The 22,043-nt window shown below is 45.1% G+C and overlaps 1 protein-coding gene across 1 annotated transcript in view; it reads left to right on the top strand.

Annotated features, from left to right (window-relative positions):
* LOC134410667 (serotransferrin-1-like) overlaps positions 1-22,043 on the top strand; it is a 39,130-nt gene that overhangs the window by 16,593 nt on the left and 494 nt on the right. The window contains exons 10-16 of the mRNA XM_063144063.1: positions 4,750-4,840; positions 5,739-5,798; positions 6,440-6,625; positions 7,543-7,699; positions 10,193-10,275; positions 18,197-18,381; positions 20,215-20,392. Of these exons, the coding sequence (XP_063000133.1) occupies positions 4,750-4,840; positions 5,739-5,798; positions 6,440-6,625; positions 7,543-7,699; positions 10,193-10,275; positions 18,197-18,381; positions 20,215-20,392 (940 nt within the window). The remainder of the gene's footprint in view (positions 1-4,749; positions 4,841-5,738; positions 5,799-6,439; positions 6,626-7,542; positions 7,700-10,192; positions 10,276-18,196; positions 18,382-20,214; positions 20,393-22,043) is intronic.

Here is a 22,043-nt window from a genome sequence, read left to right as displayed (position 1 = left end):
TATTCTGGTCCCAAACCATCTGCTCCCGGTGATTTACCAACTTTCAAATTATCAATTACATCTTCAACTTCTCTTTGAGTTATTACCTTCTCCATTTGCTCTTTATGTACTGTTTTTATTCTCTTCCTTATAAACCTTCCAATATATTCCTCCACCTTTTCTTGTTGAATTTCTTTACCTTTATATAGTTCCTGATAAAATTCCTGGAAAATTTTTATTTTATCTTTCATTATGTGACAATAATTCCCTCGATTATCCTTCAATACTTCCATCCCATTCCTCCCTTTTTCTTTTTGTGTGAGTCTGGCCAGCAACCTAGAATTCTTATTACTGTTTTCGAAATATTCCCTTTTCATATATATTAAATTCTTTTGAACCTCCTCTAAATTTAAATTTTCTAATTGTTTCTTCTTAGCTTATATTTCTACTAATTTATATTTATTTTTACCTTGCCAATATTCTTCCTCCAAATTTCTAATTTCTATTTCTAACTTTTCCTGCTCTGCACATTGTTGTCTTTTTAAGCTACACATCTCTCTAATACAAATTCCTCTTACTACAGCCTTCATGGTGTCCCAAACGACTGACCCAGCTGTTCCTCCCTTTTCATTAATTTCCCATGACTCCGACAATTCCTTCTGGATTTTCTCTACCACTTTATTATATTTCAGTATTTTTGTATTCAACTTCCATCTATATGCCTCTTTATAGTTCTTCTTGACTGCAAATTCTAAACTTAACAAGGCATGATCAGTTACTTTTATTACCCCCATTTCCATTTTACAAATCTTCGTTGCAAAATCTTTTGAGACAAATATATAATCTATCCTGGAGTATGTATGCTGAACTGGGGAAAAATATGAAAACCCAGGCTTAATCCCATTGAGTAAACGCCAAGAATCTGAATAATCATTTTCTTTTACTAATTTATTCAATATAGTTATATTATTCCTCTTTTCAACATTAGTGGGATTCGACCTGTCCCATCTATTATCCATAACCATATTAAAGTCCCCAGCTAATATAACATACCCCTCCTTGAATTCTTCTATTTCTTTAAATAACTTTATAAAAAACTCTCTATGTCTCTCATTTGGGGCATACACATTAATTAGCGTATATACCTTTCCTTCAATTTTACCTTTTAACATAAGATATCTGCCCCTATCGTCCTTTTTTGTTTCTTCTAATATAAACCCACTTTTTTTTTAGATCAAAGTGGCCACTCCATTTTTTTTTTGACGTCCCTAATGACTTTTCATAATAAGCTAACCACTTTAATTTTATCATATTCACATTCTCGGAGCCTTGGTGTGTTTCTTGCACCATTATAATATCCGAACCTTCTTTATTAAACATTTGTTCTATTCTCCTCCTTTTCACGACTGCCCCCAAACCTTTAACATTGAGTGTTGATACTTTTATCTTTTTATCCATATTCACCCTTTTGAAGTCTCTTCCGATCCCTTGTGCTCTGCAACTCAAATTTACTTACATAAAAACACAAACTCCATACAACTACCCCCCACCCCCTTACCCCAACCCCTTCCCTCCTACCTTCCCCCCCTCCCCATCCCCCCACTCTGTTCCCCCCCCCACATCCCTGTGAGTCTAATACTCCAGCCATTAACTTTAAAGGGAGGGGGGTTGGCAGTGCTGCGCCTGGCCGGCAAGGTTTCTATGTTTAACATTTCTGTCTACAATTATCTCATAATATGATTAACAGTTCTATTACACCCCAGATGTCCCAGCCTCATTCCCCCCCCACCCGTTCCAGTCCCACTTTCTTCCCCATACAGACCCAGCCTCTTCAGCAACTCTTTGCCTTGATCCAGTGAGGTTACTCTGTGTTCCCCCCCACTGTGTGTAAATCTTAGAAAAACAGGATAACCCCACGAATATGGAATTTTGTTCTTCACCAGTATTTCAGTTATTGGTTTAATACTGCGTCTCCAATTTAATGTGTGCTGAGAAAGATCATTATAAATTTGCACTGCTTTGCCTTTATACTGCAACTGGGCCATAGATCTCAATTCTTTCATAACTTGCTCTTTTTTATAATAATTACCAAATTTCACCAAAATGTCTCTAGTCCCTTTGTAGTTTTGCCCCCCCACACGGTGAACTCGATCTATATCCGATCCATCTATTTGTAGGTCAGGCATCAGCTCTTTGAACCAATTCAGAATGATTTCTCTTAGATCTTCTCCTTGTGTTTGCTTTAGCTGTTTTATTCGAATTGATGATCGACGAGATTGATCCTCCAAGGCTATCAGTCTTAATTCATAATCTTTAAATTGAATATTTGTTGATTTTTCAAAAGCCTCTTGCTTCTTCTGGTTCAAATCAGCTTTTGTCTCAAGATCCTTAATGGCGTTTGAGTTCTCCGCCGTCTTATCCGCCAGCACACGCATTTGCTGTCTAAAAATATCCATTTGCTGATCCATTTTTTAAAAAATGACTGTGTTGTTCTCTGCAATTGCAGCTTTAATTTCCACTAAAGAGGGTGGCTGACTGCCAGTTGTTTTTCCCCCTTCAGCCATGTTTTTTTTTTTTTTTGGCTCTGTGTCTAAAAAAACTGGGTCTGTGTCTTCGTCTTCCTGCTCTCCTTCAGAGACTGGAATTCCCAAATGGGAGAGGTTATGGTTGCTTGGTCGCTTTTTCTGTATATTTAACCTTTTCCACTCTTTCTTAAATCTTTTTTTGATGTTAGACATAGGGTATAAATCTTTAGCTTCGGCTCTCTTTGTTAACAGTTCATATCTATTAGCTTGTTTTCTGCATATTAGTCACTCTTTCTTCTCGGGGGGGGGGAAATTGACCTCCAATATCAAAACAGCATTCACTAGAGGGGGCCTCAACAAGTCATCAACAATCCGCAGATCGTAAACAGTTCACCCCCTCACTGAACGCTGCTGACACACTTCCGTTGCCCCCCCCTTCACTCACTGCCAATGTTAACTACAACAAGCTTCATCTGCGTTACTTTCCTCTTTATAGAGCCAATTCTACAGTCTTTCCACTTTGTATTAGAAGATAAGAAGTGAGACTCACTATAAATCAAGTCCGCGTCTAACAAAAACAAACCTTTCACTGCTTTAACTATCGTCGCAACAGCCAAATACAGCAGTCAGGTTTCACTTTCACAGCTGCGTAAAAACCTTCCAACCGGCCTCACCTTATCTCTTCCAGCTTTTTCCAACATCAGCAAATTAATCAGTTAACATTCATGGTCCTTTTCCGTCGTGTTGTTTAAAGATTTATACCCTTTAATAAGGAGATAATTGTTCTTTTCCGGCAAGACTGGTTAGAGAATCAGAAAACGCCCGCCGCCTCCATGGCTGCCAAGCTCCGCCCCCCCTTGATCATTTTAGTTGCCCTTTTGTGCACTTTTTCCAGCTCTATGATATCCTTTTTTAGGTGTGGTGACCAGAACTGTACACAGTATTCTAAGTGTGGTCGCACCATAGATTTGTATAAAGGCAGTATGATATTGGCAGTTTTATTCTCAAATCCTTTTCTTATAATGCCTAACATGGAGTTTGCCTTCTTTACAGCAGTTGGACACTAGGTTGACATTTTCATCGAGCTGTCCACCTCAGTCCCAAGATCTCTTTCTTGTTCGGTCACCGCCAGCTCAGATCCCATCAGGTTATACTTGAAGCTGGGTTTCCACCCACCCACCCACCCCAACATGCATCACCTTACACTTGCTTACATTAAACCGCTTCTGCCATTTGGACGCCCACTCTCCCAGCTTGGAGAGATCCCTTTGGAGCTCTTCACAATCCCTTTGTGTTTTAACAACCTTAAATAATTTGATGTCTTTGGCAAACTTGGCCACCACTGCTCACTCCTAATTCCAGATCGTTTATGAACAAGTTGAAAAGAATTGGTCCCAATCCCGATCCCTGTGGGACCCCACTATTTACTTCCCTCCATCTGGAGAATTGACCATTTATTCCCATTCTCTGTTTTCTGTTCTTTAACCAGTTACTGATCCATAAGAGGACCTCTCCTCTTATTCCATGACTGCTAAGTTTGTTCAGGAGTCTCTGGTGGGGGACTTCCATCAAAAGACTTTTGGAAGTCCAAGTAAACAATGTCCACCGGATCACATTGATGGTGCTATATAAATAAATAATAATAATAATAATAATAATAATAACCCCTGTCTGCATGTTTGTTGAGACTCTCAAAGAACTCTAGTAGATTAGTAAGACAGGAGACAAAATGATGGCAGGGAAACGTGATTTCCTCCACTCCCATCTGATTATGCTCATATTGTTTATGAGAGATAGGTTAGCATTTTCTTAATAGCCTTCCCATCAAGTCCAGTAAAGCAAAATTAGCTAGTTCCTAAAAATCTAGAGGACATGTAACAAGTATTTTTTTGTCATTTCTGTTAAACATGGACATTTTCTTCTTTTAGCTAATGTTTCCAGATTTATGTCATTTAAAACCAATACTTCATTGCTGGCAATTATTAATTCATTACTTCTCAAAATATTAGTTAAAATGGCTTCTTTAATCCTTAAAGTCAAAAAGGTCATGAAAAACTACAGGTGATAGAACTAAACTTCTTAATGTGAGCTTAAAGATCACCCCGTTCCACCCTGTTCCTACCCCAGTATGATGATGCGCCCTCCCCTCAAAAAAGGGCAGGAACTCCACAATGGGCAGGAGAGCTTGGCTTTCTTAGACAGGCAGGCATCAAGCTGTTAACTGGGCACTTTTTCTATGTGGCAGAACAACGAGGCAGATGCTGTTACGCTGGACGCCACACACGCCTTCTTCGCAGAGACCTGTGCGCTAGTTCCTGTTGCTGCAGAATGTTACAGTGAGATTTCTTTCTTTCCTTCCTTCCTTCCTTGTCTCTTACCTGATAAGAGGAAGAGACATAAGAGTTACAATAAAAATGTAAAATCATCATCATCATTAATCCCACACTAGAGGCCTTCAAGAGGCAGCTGGACAACCATCTGTCAGGGATGCCTTAGGGTGGATTCCTGCATTGAGTGGGGGGTTGGACTCGATGGCCTTATAGGCCCCTTCCAACTCTACTGTTCTATGATTCTGTGGTGTCTGACCTAGGATTGCTCATTTACGAGTGCAAGGCCTCAACAGATGTTGCAGCTGCTGAGTGACCAGCAGGCGTGGAGGAAGAAAGAGCTTGGAACTTTGTTTAAAATGTCTGTCTTTGTTATGACTTTGGTTCTTCTAGTGCAACTTTCCCCAGTTGAGCACCCTCCAGATGTGTTGGACTACACTCCCATTTCCCCCAGCAAGGGTGGCTGTGGGTTATGGGCATTGTAGTCTAGCCCATCTGGAGGGTGCTGAGTTGGGGAAGGCTGTTCTAGTTGCTGCATGTCCCTAGAGGTCACAGTTCACTTGTAATGGACCAAGTGGATGTGGAGAGCTGCCCTGAAGTCTCCCTCCTGTGGTCAGGTTTCCCACCTGCCATCCCTCCAAGAGGCCTCTCACCCAGAGCATCACGAGATCCTGGCTCCTAGAGGAATCCCACCCTCAGAAAAGGGAGCTGGGAGCTCTTGCATGTGATCTAGAAGGGCGCTTCCATTTCTGGCAAACTTATAACTTGATGCCATTAGGCCATCTTCTTTCCCTGGTTTAAAAGTGAGGCTCAGTAATGAGCACCCAGTGAGTAACTTATTCACCAGTCCTCCTCTGTTCCTGCTTTCAGTATTCAAATGTCACTTCTTTATGTTTCTTTTGCACAGCGGAAGAATGCGCTCCAACCAAAAGAGAAGAGGGAGCAGAGAATCAGCCCCCCGTTGCCAGTAAGTGGGCGTTCCCTTCTGAGGAGGGTCAAAATGATCATAGAACTGTAGTTTTCTCAGTAAGAGGAAGCCAGACATTTCCAGGGTCAGCTGCAGAACATCTGCCCTCCCGCTCATTAACAAGGTTGTGCAAGACACTGGGCAGTTCATGGACTTGTGCAAGCCCTCGTGAGGGAGGGGTGGGGCTGTTTGGTCATGGCGCCCGATTTCCAGCACCCATTCCTAGTGCTCTCTCGGCGGGGAGGCCCACACTGCCGCCCACACAATTTGGCTTCAGGCAACCCCTCCTGCTAGTTTTCCTGGCTTTAAAAAAGCCTCTTAGGTCTGAGATTTTTTTTTTAAATGCTGCTTGTAAGTGTTCTTTTCTATTGTATTTTTTTATTATTATTGTATTTCTGTACTTGCGTGCCCTTCATAAAACATTCAGTCAATGGAAGCTGCACCAGAGTTGTGCTGTTCCCTGCAAGGAGGAGGTCTCTGCAGATTGTGTCCCTGTGGGCCTGATCCGCCTGTCTCCCACCCTGCTGCCTTTAGTGGCACCCTCAGCTCTGCCCCGGGGCAGCAATAGCTCTGATCCCTGCGCACCCAGAGGCCGTTCCGGTGTCTCTTGCTGCCCCATTCTGACGTCCTGCTCTTGGCAGCAGCGCTCCCTCTGCTCTACGCAGTGGCCCTGGTGAAGAAGGCGGCCAAGCACATAAGCCTCTACAACCTGGCGGGAAGGCGCTCCTGCCACAGCCATGCGTACAGCCCAGGGGGATGGCTGCTCCTTTCCCAGTACACAGTAGGAGCTCTGGAGAATGGAACCACCTACTGTAACCTCAGCTCTGGTAAGAATTACAGCAGAAGCTACTCAACACCTGGGAACAGCTCAATTCAAGAGGAGAGGCACGTGCATGCGTGTGGTGCTGGGTCCTGATTGGGATCTGGCCCTCTTCTCTTTCCAGTGAGTCCCCCAATTTCAGGATTTTAGGAACAGGATTTTATGTACTTTACTGATAGTCTTTCAAGGTTAAGATGCAACGAGTTCGCAACAACGCAGCACGGTAACAGAAGTTCAAGGAAGCCGCACGTGCCTTTTCTCTGGGGCTCTCTCTACTACGTGGGTAGGTAGCAATGATGCCATTGGTGTCTGAAAATCTAGGGCCCACTGGGACACAAGTGTATCCAATTTGTGACATGTGAGTGTATTTTGAGGCAAGCTCCCTTGCCCCAGGAAAAGGTCTCCTGCTTGTAATTTAAACAGAAAATGCAGTGAGCTTCTGTGCCAATTTTGCAGGTGTACAGTCTGCCTTCCTCAGGCGCTCAGAAAGGTAGCTGCTCTCTTGCTGGTTGGCCGTGTCTCTGGAATTGCAGAAACTGACTTGAACCTTTTAAAACAGGCATTTGTAGAACAATATTGCTTTTTGTGAACCGCCCAGAGAGCTTCGGCTATTGGGCGATAAAAAATGTAATAAATACTTAAAAATAAATAAATAAATATTAAGCAATTCATTCAGCCAGAAATTCCAAGTCTGCACATGGGACCTTTAGCTAAAATAATCCTTACTGCAGACTGTGGGTTCTCAGGGTGGCTTATTTGGGGGAAATAACCCACCATGGTGGGACATAAAAACCTCCCACAGACAATGCGCTAACCCATCATGGGTTGTTCCAGAAAACCATCATGAGTTAACATGTTGTGTGAAGCCAATCAACAGGCTGTCGTGCTAGTGGGTAACAACTGGTCCTTCTTCCTTCCTCAAAGCTTACCAGGATTACTTTTGGAAGGGCTGCATGCCAGGAGCTGATGGGAATCTTTGCAAAGTCTGCATCGGACAAGAGGAGATGGAGGGAGAAAAGGGATCATCCAGGTGTGCAGCCAATCATAATGAACGCTACTATGGCAACCTGGGTGCCCTCAGGTGAGTCAGATTGTTTTGAGAGAAAGGGTTCCCGTCATGTGTGGGTGGTAACTTTCTCCTACAGAAAGTGGAGGAAGGAACTACAGGATCGGCAATCCTTGACTTGATACTGGCCAATAGGGATGACTTAGTGGATAAAATGACAGTTACGGGAACTCTGGGGGAAAGGAACAGCGTCATACTTGAACTTTTGATTTTAAAGGAAGCAAAAGCTGAGTGTAGCCATACATGTACTCTAGATTTTAGGAAAGCTGATTTTAATAAACTCAGAACTATGATAAGTAAGGTCCCATGGCAAGTGGCCCTGATGAGAAAAGGAGTCCAAGATGGGTGGGAATTTTTTAAAAAGGAAATTTTAAAGGCTCGATTACAAATAATTCCAACAACAAAAGAAGATAGAAGACAACAGAAAAAAATCAATGTAGTTCCACAAAATGCTTAGAGATGACCTGAAAACAAGAAAGGACACATATAGGAAGTGGAAGGAAGGCCAGGCTACAAAAGAAGAGTACAGACAGCACAAAAGTGCTGAAATGGCGTCAGGAAGGCTAAAGCTGAGAATGAGCTGAGATTAGCGAGAGATGCTAAAAGCAATAAAAAGGCTTTCTTCAGGTATGTGCATCGTAGAAGACAGAGGAAAGAAATGGTGGTTCAACTACTCAATGAGGATGGCAAATCGATAACAGATGATAAAGAAAAGGCCGAAGTGCTCAATTCTTACTTTGGCTCAGTCTTCTTCCAAAAGTTGGTCTGTGACACACACACACCCTGGAAAAAGTGAAGTACAAGCTGAAGGGGAAGGATTACAGGATTACAGTTTGAGATTGATAAACAATGGTCAAGGAACAGCTGATTTCTTTGAACGAGTTCAAATCTCCAGGGCTCGATGAACTGCACCCTAGAGTAATAAAGGAGCTGGAGGAAGAACTCTCAGAACCACTGTCTATTAGCTTTGCAAAATCATCGAAGATGGGTGAAGTGCCAACTAACTAGAGGAGGGCTAATGTCCCTATCTTCAAAAAGGGGGAAAAGGAGGAACCAGGGGACTATAGACCAGTCAGTCTGACATCCATCCCTGGGAACATTTTGGAGGAGATTATAATGAAGTCAATCTGTAGGACACCTTGAAAACAATGCAGTGATTACTAGAAGCCAGCATGGATTTGTCAAGAACAAATCTTGCCAGATTAATTTGATCTCATTTTTTGATCAGATAACCTCCCTTGTGGACTGTGGACATAATATATCTTGTCTTCAACAAAGCCTTTGACAAAGTGCCCCATGATATTCTGATCAGCAAATTAGCTAAAAGTGGGCTAGATGGAACAACTACCACAGTTCTCTACAGAATCAGACTCAAAGAGTGCTTATCAACGGAACCTTCTCAAACTGGGGGGTAATAACGAGTGGGGTACCAGAGGGCTTAGTCCTGGGCCCAGTGCTCTTCAACATTTTTATTAATGATTTGGATGAGGCGATGCAGGGAACGCTGATCAAATTTGCAGATGACACAAAATTGGGTGGAATAGCTAATACCCTGGAAGACAGAAACAAACTTCCAAGTGGTCTTGATAAGCTGGAGCGCTGGGCTGAAAACAACAGAATGAAATTTAATAGGGATAAATGCCAAGTTCTAACATCTAGGAAAAAGAAACCAAATGCACAGTTACAAGATGGGGGATACTTGGCTCAGCAACACTACAAGTGAGAAGGATCTTGGAATTGTTGTAGGTTACAAGCTGAATATGAGCCAACAGTGTCATATGGCTGCAAAAAAAAGCAAATGTTATTTTGGGAAGCAGTAATAGAAGTATAGCTTCCAAATCGCATGAGGTATTGTTTCCCTTCTATTCAGCACTGGTTAGGCCTCATTTTGAGTATTGCGTCCAGTTCTGGGCTCCATAATTCAATAAGGACGCAGACTAGCTGGAGCATGTTCAGAGGAGGGCAACCAGGATGATCAGGGGTCTGGAAACAAAGCCCTATGAAGAGAGACTGAAAGAACTGGACATGTTTAGCCTGGAGAAGAGAAGACTGAGGGGAGACAGGATAGCACTCTTCTCGATCATCCCAGAGTCCAGGACACCCTGGGGCACCTTGGCAGGCACAAAATAAGGTGCCCATGAGCGCCACGCTGCCTCTCTGTGTTACAGTGAATGGTCAAGTTTTGGTGAGAGCCAAGACCTCTGAGCTCAGCTTAAGGTCAAGTCACTCTAGTGCCCAGTTGTTTCACTGAATGATGCGTGATTGATGTGGACATGCTGTTGTTTTTATACTGTTGTTTTTATGTTTTTGATGCTTTTAAATTTTGTATATTTTTAATGTTTACTGTTTTTAACTTTTGTAAACCGCCCAGAGAGCTTCAGTTATGGGGCAGTATATAAATGTAATAAATAAATAAATAAATCATGCTGGCTCCAGTTCAGCTGACTAAATTGATTTCATTGGGACTTGAACTAACTTTTGCTGGATTTGGACCACTCTTCCTTCTAGATGTCTCTCGGGTGACCCCAGTGGAAGAAGTTTTGGGGATGTGGCTTTCTTGGAACATCATAACCTGCTCCAGAATATTAAGCGTAAGATGTCTCTTACCCATATTTTAAGTTTCTACTAAAGCGCCAGAGATATTTTTCAGATCAATTTCTCCCCAGACATTATCACTGCTTAAGCAGATGCCCTCACCTCTCTGTGTAAGCTGAGCACAGGGCTCTTGGTGCTTGGAGAGGACTCAGTTGCTCTTTTTTGTGAACCGCCCAGAGAGCTTCGGCTATTGGGCGGTATAAAGATGTAATAAATAAATAAATTTGAAAAGCAGCCCCTAAAGTGCCAGAGATGGTGCCTCTTCCTCAGTTCCCATTTGCCAAACAAAGGCCCTATGCATTTCCCAGCCCTGGGATCCCTGCAAGAGCACCGTCCTGTGCCTCTCCGTGTCACTGCAGAATAATTGCATGGCTTGAGACTGGTTCTGAAGTGTGCCGGTGAGTCTGAGTTTTCACTGCCCTTCAATTATGTGTGTGCAAGTTTGGTTAAAGTGAGATAAAAGCTAACTTGTGCATTTTAAAATATTTGCTTTGTATTAGGATGCTAAATATGCCCCAAGGTCAGATTTCCTGCACCAGTGTCTCTCTTAAGAAATATAAATCTCCCTTTACTATCTTTACAAATATCTTCTACTTTAAAGTCATGAGAGCCAGTGTGGAATAGTAGCCAGAGTGTTTTACTGGGATTCAGGAGATCTGGGTTGTAGTCTCCACTAACTGGGTGAAGCTCACTGGGTGACTTTGGGCCAGTCATGACTCTCAGCTAATCTACCTCACAGGGTTGCTGTAAGGATAAGATTGAGAGGAGGAGGAGGACTTTGTAAGCTACCTTAGGTCCCTTGCAAGAGGAAAAAAGCTGGGATATAAATGTACTACTACTACTACTACTAATATTATTATTATTATTATTATTATTATTTATTTATATAGCACCATCAATATACATGGTGCTGTACAGAGTAAAACAGTAAATAGCAAGACCCTGCCGCATAGGCTTATTATAGCAACCCTTCTCACATTAGATGATTTTTTTTTTGCAGTTTAAGTCTCTCCTATACCAGGAAAGTAAATAGTTCATCTGAGTCATTCTTATGATGGGTCTATTGAAGAAAAATAATATTTGGTTTAGTTTGGATAATCATTTTTTGGAGCCTTCTCTGTTTTCTAGTAGGATCCTAAGCCCTTTATATAAACTGCCATTCAACCATTATAATTCACCATAGACCTATTTTTCCTTTCTTCATTTCCCCCCCGTCCTGGGATTCCCATGTGGTGTTTAACTAATAACTGTTATACAGGAACATGGGAAAGTCAAACCTTTGGGCCTGGCTTATCAGGGTCCCAAAAGACTGTGAGGCTTTCCTGCTTGAAACTCTGGGAAGCCATTGGTGCCAGTCATGTTGAAGGCAGCCTCCAACATGCCTGTTAATAGCTAAATCCAGATTGTATTCTGGATAAACTGTGCCATGTGAATAAGCAGACTATTGCTAGAAGAAATGCAGAGCTGAGCTATCATTTATGGTGAGTGCATTCAAAGGGACTGAGAACAAATATTGCACCATGGGCTACAATCTCTCCCCAAACACACACACACACACCCTCGGGCCTTATCAAATGCTTTTACATCTTAAATATTGACTAAAGTACCTAAAATGAAGGAGAACTTAACAGTCTCCTTATGGGGTCAGCAGCTCAGTTGCAGCTGGCATTCCAATGGAAAAGCCCCAGACTGCCATCATTTAGTTTGTGGCTTGAGGAAAAGTGTTCCCAACCCAACCTGCAGAGGCGACTTCCTGAAGAGGTGGGCTCTTAGATTACTTGTGTCGACTCAGCAATAACTCTACAGAGACAACCGTTAAGGTTACGTTCCATCTTTTAGAAAGAGATGTCACCACTGAGAGCGGAGGGAATTTATAATTGATTGAGACTGTGTGTTCCATTCTGAAGTAGGCTGCTTTGGTGGCGATGTTGGTGTGTTTATTTCAGAATGACTTACCAGACTCTCTTCATGCTCTGTAAACAAACAAAATTGATGGGCATTTTGTTTTTATTTGGCTTTATGAACATCTTAAAAAGTAACCAATGATTGGGTATTGGATAGCTGGCTCCTATTCACAACATGGATTGATCAACAGACCCAGTCTGAACAATACTCGCATTGTTCTTCTTCGTGGTCTCTGTGCATCACACATATGGGCTCTGCGCCTGCGCAGGGCCAGCTTCAGAAACTTCTCTAGCTGAAAGTCTTTTAGGTGGGAACCCCTCCCCCACCGTCCACTGAGCATGCTCAGGGGTTCCCGCCTAATCCCCTCAGTTCTCTTCAACCGCCTGTAGGGTCAACAGCGTTTAGAGACTTCTCGTGTGTGGTATACTTTACCTCAGCTGAAAATATTCTATTTTCCTTCTTGTCTTTTCTCTCCAGTTTTTCTAACCTTTTCTATTTAGTTATTAAAAAAAAAAAGGATTTGTTTGTTGTTACTTAGCCTTGTGGCTTATGGCACATCAAGGCCTCTTCAAGAAGTGCCCCGTTTGCGGGCTGAAGATCACGCAAACCGACGGACACTCACTTTGTTTGCTCTGCTTGGGGGAAACACACATTGTGGAATCTTATGTGTTTGTTTAAGTTCTCGAGGCAAACGAGAGAGAACCGCTCAGACCGCCTTCGGGCGATACTCTGGGATAAGGCGTTGGAGGCAGTTGAGAAACCGAGACCATCTTGACGCTCCAAATGTCCTATCTTAATGGAGTCTATGCCCCAACTTCCTCCAGCACGGAGTGAGCCTTACCGGTTCCCCCCTCCTCCTCCTCTCAGTCCGCATCCGCAAGGGCGGCAAAAGATTTTCTAAGAGAGCGAGAGAGTGTTCTGAGGCACACGACCCTCAGAGGAATAAGAGCAAAACTCAAGAATATAAATGCGAGGAAAAAGTCATCGATACTGATTCGTCGATACCGAGGAGCCCGGTACCGAGGCATGCGGAAGGGCATAGGAGCCCTATGTCGAGCCTTTCACTGCAAAGGTCTCTGCCGCTACCGATAAGCCCGATACCGAGGCTATCGCTTTTGCTACCAATAAGCCAATACCGAGGCTATCGCTTTCCCTACCTATAAGCCTGGTACCGAGGCTATTGCTTCCGAGACCATACTCGATACCGAGACGGGCGACTCCATCCTCGCCCTGAACCCTCTGCAGCAAACAGAGCGTATTGCTGACTCGCCGGCACCGTCTCCATTACGGATCATCACGGTACTGGCTGACGACCCTACCATAAGGGCATCGGTCTTGGAAGGCGAAATTAGAGGTTCGTCCATGGATAATACCTCGGCTGATCAGGGCCCTTTTCCCCCTCGATACCGAGAAGAGCCACAACCCATCGATACCGACGGATGTCGGTACCGATAAATGCCACAGCAACCGTCAGTCGATACCGAAGGTTATCGATACCGACACTCGTCGCCATATGGTTAAGCCCGGGACCATTCACTGGCTTTAACTCATTCAGGTCGCCAGTATGCCACCCATGGCGAACGACCTATGTCCCCTCCAAGAATGCGGGATTATTACACTGATTGGCAACCTCCCCAGTATCCTCTGTATTATTACGAGGATTGGAGACATAGAAGGCACCTAGATTACTATTATCAGTACCCACAACCACTCTCCGACGATCTCCCGTCCACCTCTCCCAGAGGATGTCATGGCCATGCCACCGCCGCCTCTACCATTGGTACCGAGGCGCGCTCCGCAACTGACGCAAACCACAGTACCAACCGCTCGGTACTGTCGCAAACATTGCAGACGTTGCCTACATCAGACATGGGACTGGATGTTCCATCGGAGGAGGATTACCAATCGGACTCCTCACAAGATACATCACCACCAGATGACCTCGTGGTCACTGCAGACGTGGTGTCCCCTTCAGATGACTTAGCAAACTTTACTGATCAGGTACAAAGAATGGCAACGTCCCTAGGGACTCAAATATCCCAACCTATAGAGAAATTTAATGACCCAGTTTACGATGATGTATACTGTGGGTCATCAACTCCAGTGGCTATTCCATATTTGCCTGTGCTGCTGCGCACAGCGCAACAATCATGGAAGCTGCCCTCCTCTATGCCACAACGTCGAGGAGGCTAGACAACATATTTATAAGATGCAGGACTAAATTGTCCCGTTCCTATTTACACACCCAAAACCTAACTCAGTAATACTCAAATAATGCACCAGTGGACAAAAAAGGCCATAGGTTGCACGCCTGGGGAGAAGAGTATACTCTTCTACAGCTTTATCCTTTCGTGTGCATAATTACCAAGCCACAATGGCAAAACATAAGCTCTCTTTATGGGAGGAGATTACATCTGTCTCCGGATTCTTGCCAGATGACCAAAGGGAACTGGCAGATGTTTTTGTACTGAGGCTATGAGGCTTTCTCGACAATAGCTTAATACAGCACGCCACGCTACGGACTGCGCCTCAAAGCCATGGTAGTTTCCATTGCGCTACGAAGGCATGCGTAGCTAAGGTCCGCAGGGCTGTCCCAGCAGGCACGCACACGCATAGAGGACCTGCCATTCGATGGAAGCCAGATCTAACCACTACTGTTAGAGTCCCCATGGCTGGCCTCCTCGGTAGCAATAATAACTAGCTTCTTCAGTACACTGAAACTCTCGATACTGAGACTTGCGACAATATAACTAGCTTCTTCAGTGCCTAGCCTGAAACCTCTTGGTACCGAGACTGCTCTCAATGCCGAGACTGGCAACAATATAGCTTCTTCGGTACAGACTGGAAGCCTCGATACCAAGAGTGGCAATTACATAACTAGCATCTTCAATACAGACGCTGGAATTCTTAATGCTGAGACTGGCAATAACATAACTGGTTTTTTTTGGTACCAAGACTTCTTTGGTACCAAGACTAGAATTTTTGGTACTGAAAATGACAATAACATAACTGGTTTTTTTCGGTACCAAGGCTGGAACCCTTGATACCGAGATTGGCAATAACATTAATAGCTTCTTTGGTACAAACGCTGAGACTCTTGATACCAAGAGGGCATCTTGCATGCAGCTTCAATGTCAGAGGGTGAGATGTAATATCTCTCCCCTCCAAAGCCAATGGACATCTGTCCACCACATCAGGCAGTGTATACCTTGCAGGCTAACCACCAATTGCAAGCTCCCCATTACAGAGTCTCTACTCTCTGAGTGCTTTGCTTTCAATGGAGAGCGTTTTATTTCCATGATGTCTGATGTCATCATTTTTGGGGGGGGGGGGCTCCCTTGGAAGAGGAGGGGACACAATGTTAAATGGGCCACATCTCCTGAGAATACCATACAAGCATGGATACTGGCTTCAGTACCATGATGGGGATACGTACAACCGAGATCACTGTCATTGCGACCGATACACAGGTTACAGCCACAATGTGTCAGCACAATTACTTAGCTCTTCCCCATTCCACCCCCATTCCATGGGACATCAGGAGATCAACTTGGGGAAGATCAGTTAGAGCATAAGAATAGACCTGATTCCCTTCAATCCTTTGAGGACTATCAGTCGGTCTCAACATTGCTCTCTTCTGCATCACCCACACAGGGCAGAACCTCCTTTGGAGGACTTATACCACTTCCCGGTCATTGAGGATGACCAGGCTTGGAATTGAGACACATAACTAGGTAAATAAAGTGCAGGATTTTGTATCTCATGCTGTATGTACTGAGAAGCCAACTCCAGTGTCGATATTTTTCCTCCCAACACTGCTTCTGACAGTTAAAAATTCCTGGAAGGGCCCTTCTTGATGGCCCTGACATTGGAAAGTGCAGAATCTTTGCATAAGGTCCAGTAATGGACATGGGGTTTTTTTTCTTTATGCACCCGTGTTCCAATTCTATATTAGTTCAGTTAGCCTCAAGGGGAGTTTTCAGAACATATTCATCTGCTTTGGGCCCCAGAGTCATACACTATCTAGTTATGACGTCCAGATAACAACTCTTCCTCTTGTCAGCAACTTTACATGACCCGTCACTTCACTGTGAGTTGAGAGCGATGGTGCGCGCTCTGGCGCTTCGCATGCACACCTATGATTAGCAGGTCTCACTCCGTGAACTAGATTGAGGACCTCCCATCTGATGGTGAAGAATTGTTCAATCTCATTCCTCGTTTCCTGCATCAGAACCAGCAAATTACGGATGACACACTGTCCTTCTTAATGCTGCTTCTCAGAAGGGAGTATGTTTTGCCCCATACACATAAGTATGCATACTTCCATATAGCCATTCAGAACACTCGCCAGAGGTACCTTGGGGTTATCATAGGTACCGATATGTCCCAGTTTGGGTGTGTCTATTGGACCTAAGCACAGCCCACCGAATGTTTGCAAAATATATGGCAGTTCATTTGCCTACACAGGGTGAAAGTCTACCTATATTTAGACAACTGGCTTCTCATGGCATCTTAGAAGAGGATGCTATCGAAGGCAATGGGAGTAATCCTCAATTTATTGAGCTCTCTGGACCTCATAGTAGAAACCACAATGTTAGACTGTCAATCCTTACCCCCTGATATATGAGACATAGTTCTAGCAGCTAAGAAACAAGTGACTAGAAAGTCATATGCTACCAAATGGGAAGCTCACTTCTCCTTTGCACTAAGCAGGAATGAGAAACCCCTTTCAGAGCCTATTTCCACCATCCTCACTTTCCTTTTTTCTTGTTAAAAGAGGCCTTAAGTTTCCTCACTTAGAGTTTATCTGGCAGCGATTTCTGCCTCACATTTATGGATTCAGGGCTGTTCGGTCTTCACTCATCCACTGGTTAAGCGCTTTATGAAAGGGATGAAATATACAGTTCCACCCTTCGTTCCTTTGTTCCGCAATAGAGCCTTTCCGTGGTGCTCAAAGCACTGTCTGCCAAGCCTTTCGAACCGTTGGCAAAGACAGATTTGCTTTTACCGACTTTAAGGTGGTATTCCTTGTTGCCATAACGTCTGCTAGACATGCATCAGAGTTAGCGGCACTCCGTATGGACTCACCTTATACGGGTTTTCATGCTGACAAAGTGGTCCTTAGACCGGACCCAGCTTTCTTCCAAAGGTTGTTTCTCTTTTCACCTTGGGCAGGATTTTACTCTGCCAAGCTTTTTCCTTGCACCGACAACTCTTCTTGAGTCGACACTACATACGCTGGACAGAACAGTGACTCTCCGGAGATCCCTAAGATTTTTTGTTTGTTATGGGTCAAACAAAAGGGACTCCAAGCATCTCTGCAGAGAATATCTGCTTGGGTTTTTCAGTCTATTAAATTAGCCTATGAACTTGCTGGCCCCCCGCTGGAGGGGAAAGTGCGCTCTCACTCCACCAGAGGAGGGGCCACTGCTTCAGCTTTTGAAAGAGGTATTGCCATACCGGACCTCTGCAAAGCGGATACCTGGTCGACACCTCTGACTTTTGCCAGTCACTACCGTCTGGACATCAGAGCGCGTAGAGACTGTGCCTTTGGGCGTGCCGTCTTATCGGCAATCCGTGGAATTTTTCATCCATCACCTGACACCACCCACCTCCGGGTAGTCAGCTTGTTATTCGCCCATATGTGTGGTGCACAGAGACCACGAAGAAGAAAGACAGGTTGCTTACCTGTAACTGTAGTTCTTCGAGTGGTCATCTGTGCAGTCACACAACCCTCCCACCGTCCCCACTATGGTGTCATTTTTTTATTACCTGGTGGTTCACCTCAGTGAGACTGTTTGGGCGGTTTCAAGAACTGAGGGGATTAGGCGGGAACCCCTGAGCATGCTCAGTGGACGGTGGGGGAGGGGTTCCCGCCTAAAAGACTTTCGGCTAGAGAAGTTTCCGAAGCTGGCCCTGCACAGGCGCAGAGCCCATATGTGTGACTGCACAGATGACCACTCGAAGAACTACAGTTACAGGTAAGCAACCTGTCTTTCCCTTCCTTTGTAGATCTGGATAGCTCAGGCTGGGTGACAGGATCTGTCCCGGGGGACTTCGAACTCCTGTGCCTAGATGGGAGCCGAGCGGCAGTGTCCGACTGGAGAGCCTGCAACCTGGGCCATGTGCCTCCCAATGTAGTTGTGACGCGCCCTGTGACCGTAGCCAAGGTCCATGACTTTCTGATGAAGTCCCAGGTAAGATTGGAAATGTAGGATTGAAGCAGTTTAAGTGTTATTTATCATGAAGCATGAGTCTGAATCTATGAGACCCAATGAGAGCATGAGTCTATGGCGCAGTTCAGACAACACGTTAGTCAGCACAGTGTGAAAACTCCACTCAGTGGTTGATTTTTTAAGGGGTAGTCCCCCCAGAACATGTTCTAACTCCACCATCGTGTGACTGTGGGCTACCGCGGAGTTGAGTAAAATCCATGGTAACGTTTGATTGACAGTTCCTCCACCCTCTTTCCTCTCTCAGCCCTCCTGATAGCGTGTTCAGAGGAGGGCAATGAGGATGATCAGGGATCTGGAAACAAAGCCCTATGAGGAGAGACTGAAAGAACTGAGCATCTTTAGCCTCGAGAAGAGAAGGCTGAGGGGAGACAGGATAGCACTCTTCAAATACTTGAAAGGTTGTCACACAGAGGAGGGCCAGGATGTCTTCTCGATCATCCCAGAGCGCAGGACACAGAATAATGGGCTCAAGTGACAGGAAGCCAGATTCCGGCTGGACATCAGGAAAAATGTCCTGACTGTTAGAGCAGTGCGACAATGGAACCAATGACCTAGGCTCTTCCACCCTAGAGGCCTTCAAGAGGCAGCTGGAAAGCCACCAGTCAGGGATGCTTTAAGGTGGATTCCTGCATGGAGCAGGGGGTTGGACTCAATGGCCTTATAGGTCCCTTCCAACTCTACTATTCTGTGAGTATCCCATCAGCCATTGCTGCAAAAAAACAATCCTGGCAGCTCTTCTAGAGCGCCACTTGCTCCTTTCGCTGCTCTTGCCAGGGAACTCTGTAGCCAGTGGGAAAAGTCAACGCAGTGCAACAGAAAACTCCACGGAGCCCTCTACTCAACATGCAACACAATGGTTGTGCAGGAACTCTCCTCTGCACAGTGTGGATATTCTGCGTGGAGTGTTTTCCACAAAAAAAGAGTCCACCTTGGGGTGGAGTTTTCCTGCCAGACAACACATTTCTCAATGGTGTGTAAAAACTCCACCATGGAGTTCTAAAACCACCATTGGGAAATGTGTTGTCTGAACTGAGCCAGTGCCTCTTATCAGCTTCAGCTAGCAAACCAACTGTGACCCACCTGGACAGAGATGACTTGGGATGGCCACAGTGATCCATGCCCTGCTGATCTCCCACTTGCAAGGTTGTTAACTAGGACTGGACCGTTTGGCCACATGATGCCTGCGCATTGTCATCTGCACTGGTTTCCCGTCCATTTCTGGGCCCACTTGAAAGTGCTTGCTTTAACCCTTAAAGCCCCAAATGGCTTGGGGCTAAGCTACCTGACGGGCCGCCGCCTGCCAGGACCTGCCAGGATTGCTACCAAGACCTTGACCTGCCTTGGAGGCCCTTCTGCAAGTGCCACAGCCCAGGCAGAGCTGGTCCTAGGGAGAGGACCTTCCCTTTCCTTTGTGGAAAGACCTCCCCAGAGAGGCTCCCTGGGGCCCTGCTTTGTCTTTTTGCTGGTCCCAGGCAAATAAGTTGTTTGTTCTTCCAGGCTTCTTAGTGGCCCTCAGGATTTTAAGGTTCCCTGAGCTTCTAGCTCATTGAAATATTACGACCTGTCTGTGCTTGATTTATCTTTGCTGTGGTGTGTTTTATAGTGTAATTGTATTTTTATTGTTTTGAATCCTATTTGCAAGACCTGAATGTGCACTGCCCAGAGAACTTTAGCTATAGGGCAGCAGCATAGAAAGACAGCAAGCAAGCAAGCAAGCAAATCAGTAAGAGTGGTGAGCTCTGGCGAGTCCTGTCTTGTGGTCACTGATCCATGGCTCTGTCCACTGCCTTTTAGGAAGCCAGCGTGGCATCTACCTTTCAGCTCTTTCAGTCCCAGAAATACGGAGAAAGTGACCTGCTCTTTAAAGATGCCACCCAGCATCTCAGCCCGGCAAGCCACCTGGGCTACAAGGCCATTGTCGGGGAGACCTTCCTCCAGCTTGCGGAATCTGTCTTTAGCTGCACGCCTGCAGGTGAGCTGAGCTCCTGTGAAGGAGACGCAAGGCAGGCTGGGCCTCCTGTAAGCTCCCATGTCGTCTGCAGCTTTATCTGTTTGCCACATTCAGAAGCACGGCCAAGGGAAGGGACGTGGGGACTTTAGGAATCCCCGCTGGAACCAGGCAACGGTATGCTTGTGCAGTGACGGCATATTGAACCAGCCGCCCAACAGCCCCGCATAGATTGGGCCACTATGTTCCATAACACATCCTTCCCCAACCTGATGCCCTCCAGATGTGTGGACTACAACTCCCATAATCCCCAGCCAGCAGGGCCATTGGATTGTGGGAATGATGGGACTTGCAGTCCAACACATCTGGAGGGCACCAGGTTGGGGGATGCTTCCCTAATCAAACAACTAAGAGCTGGTGGAGCACAGCATGGGCTATGAGCTAGAGGCCCTGGGTTCGAACCTTACCTCACTCATGACCTCCTCAGGGAAGTCTCAGGCCCCACTGGAAATATCATTGCTCCTTCTCATAGCGAACTCAGGTGGTCGAACTCTGGTCCGTTTGAAAGCAAAATGTAGTCATGTAAGAATAAGGGAATGGTCTCTGAATACTCAGGGGATTCCCAAGTATGCAGATGTATTTATGTCTCTAAATTAAAAGGGATTAAACACACACACACACACACCCTTAAAGAGCCTGACAAGGAAATGTGGCCTTCCAGGATGTATGGCATTGTGAACAAAGAAGTGAACTGGTTGTGGGGCCCAGCAGGGGCTATTAACAGCCTATAGTAAAGTAATCTGGAGGGAAGGGCTGTGTGCAGCACGTGCTTCTGTTGTTGTTTTTAAAAAAAGAATTGCCCTCTGTATTCAAAGGAAGACATGAACGCCACCTTCGCCCTTCTCCAGGGCCAGCTCCTTACCAGTTTATATCCAATGGTGCAGGAGGGGAAAGGCCCCACGGGGTGAGGAAGGAAAATTGGTGCCCTTTCCCCAGCTCCACTCTAGGCCTAAAACCGCACCGCAGGGCTTCCATTCCAGGCTGCCTGGGCTGGCTATGTAACGTCTCAGGTTTCTGTGACTGGGATGAGGAGGGGCAGATGGCTGTCCCCCCAGAGAACAAACCCAAAAAATATTTAACAGAATTTATTTTGCTTAAGAAGGTTTAGAGAATAACCTGAAGAAAAACACAACTATGAATCAACTATTTTTAACCCGCAGTGTTAGGTTCACTGGTCCAACAGCAGTTGTTTATCCCAGTTATCTAGTTCCCTGGTTGCTTGTCTCTCTGTCTGGAGGTGTTCTCTTCACTACACTGCAGGCTGCCGCTTCCTCCTCTTCGTGACTTCTCTTTCCCTCCTTCTGCCTCCTCTCTTTTCAGTTCCCGCTTTCTCTTCAACTCCTCTCTCCAAGTTTTTCTCCCTCCTCACTCCATTCCTTGCCCCTCCCACTTTACTCTAGAGACAGGCATTACAGGTATACACAGCAATGTTTTGCTGTGGATGTGGGAATAAGAATACTGACATACCTGACTAGATCTTTTAAGAATTAGAGATATAATTTGTGTAGGTGGTTCTTTAGGCACTCAAAATGTGCTATGTAACTACAAAGCATCAGCAGAGTACAAACTCTATACTCAAATCAGTAAGTAAAATGCTGCACCCAGGCAACCTGGA

Source organism: Elgaria multicarinata, chromosome 18 (assembly GCF_023053635.1).
Source record: "Elgaria multicarinata webbii isolate HBS135686 ecotype San Diego chromosome 18, rElgMul1.1.pri, whole genome shotgun sequence".
Classification (NCBI taxonomy): domain Eukaryota; kingdom Metazoa; phylum Chordata; class Lepidosauria; order Squamata; family Anguidae; genus Elgaria; species Elgaria multicarinata.
The sequence above is the reverse complement of the archived record's forward strand: the minus strand, read 5'-3'. Positions and strand labels throughout refer to the sequence as shown.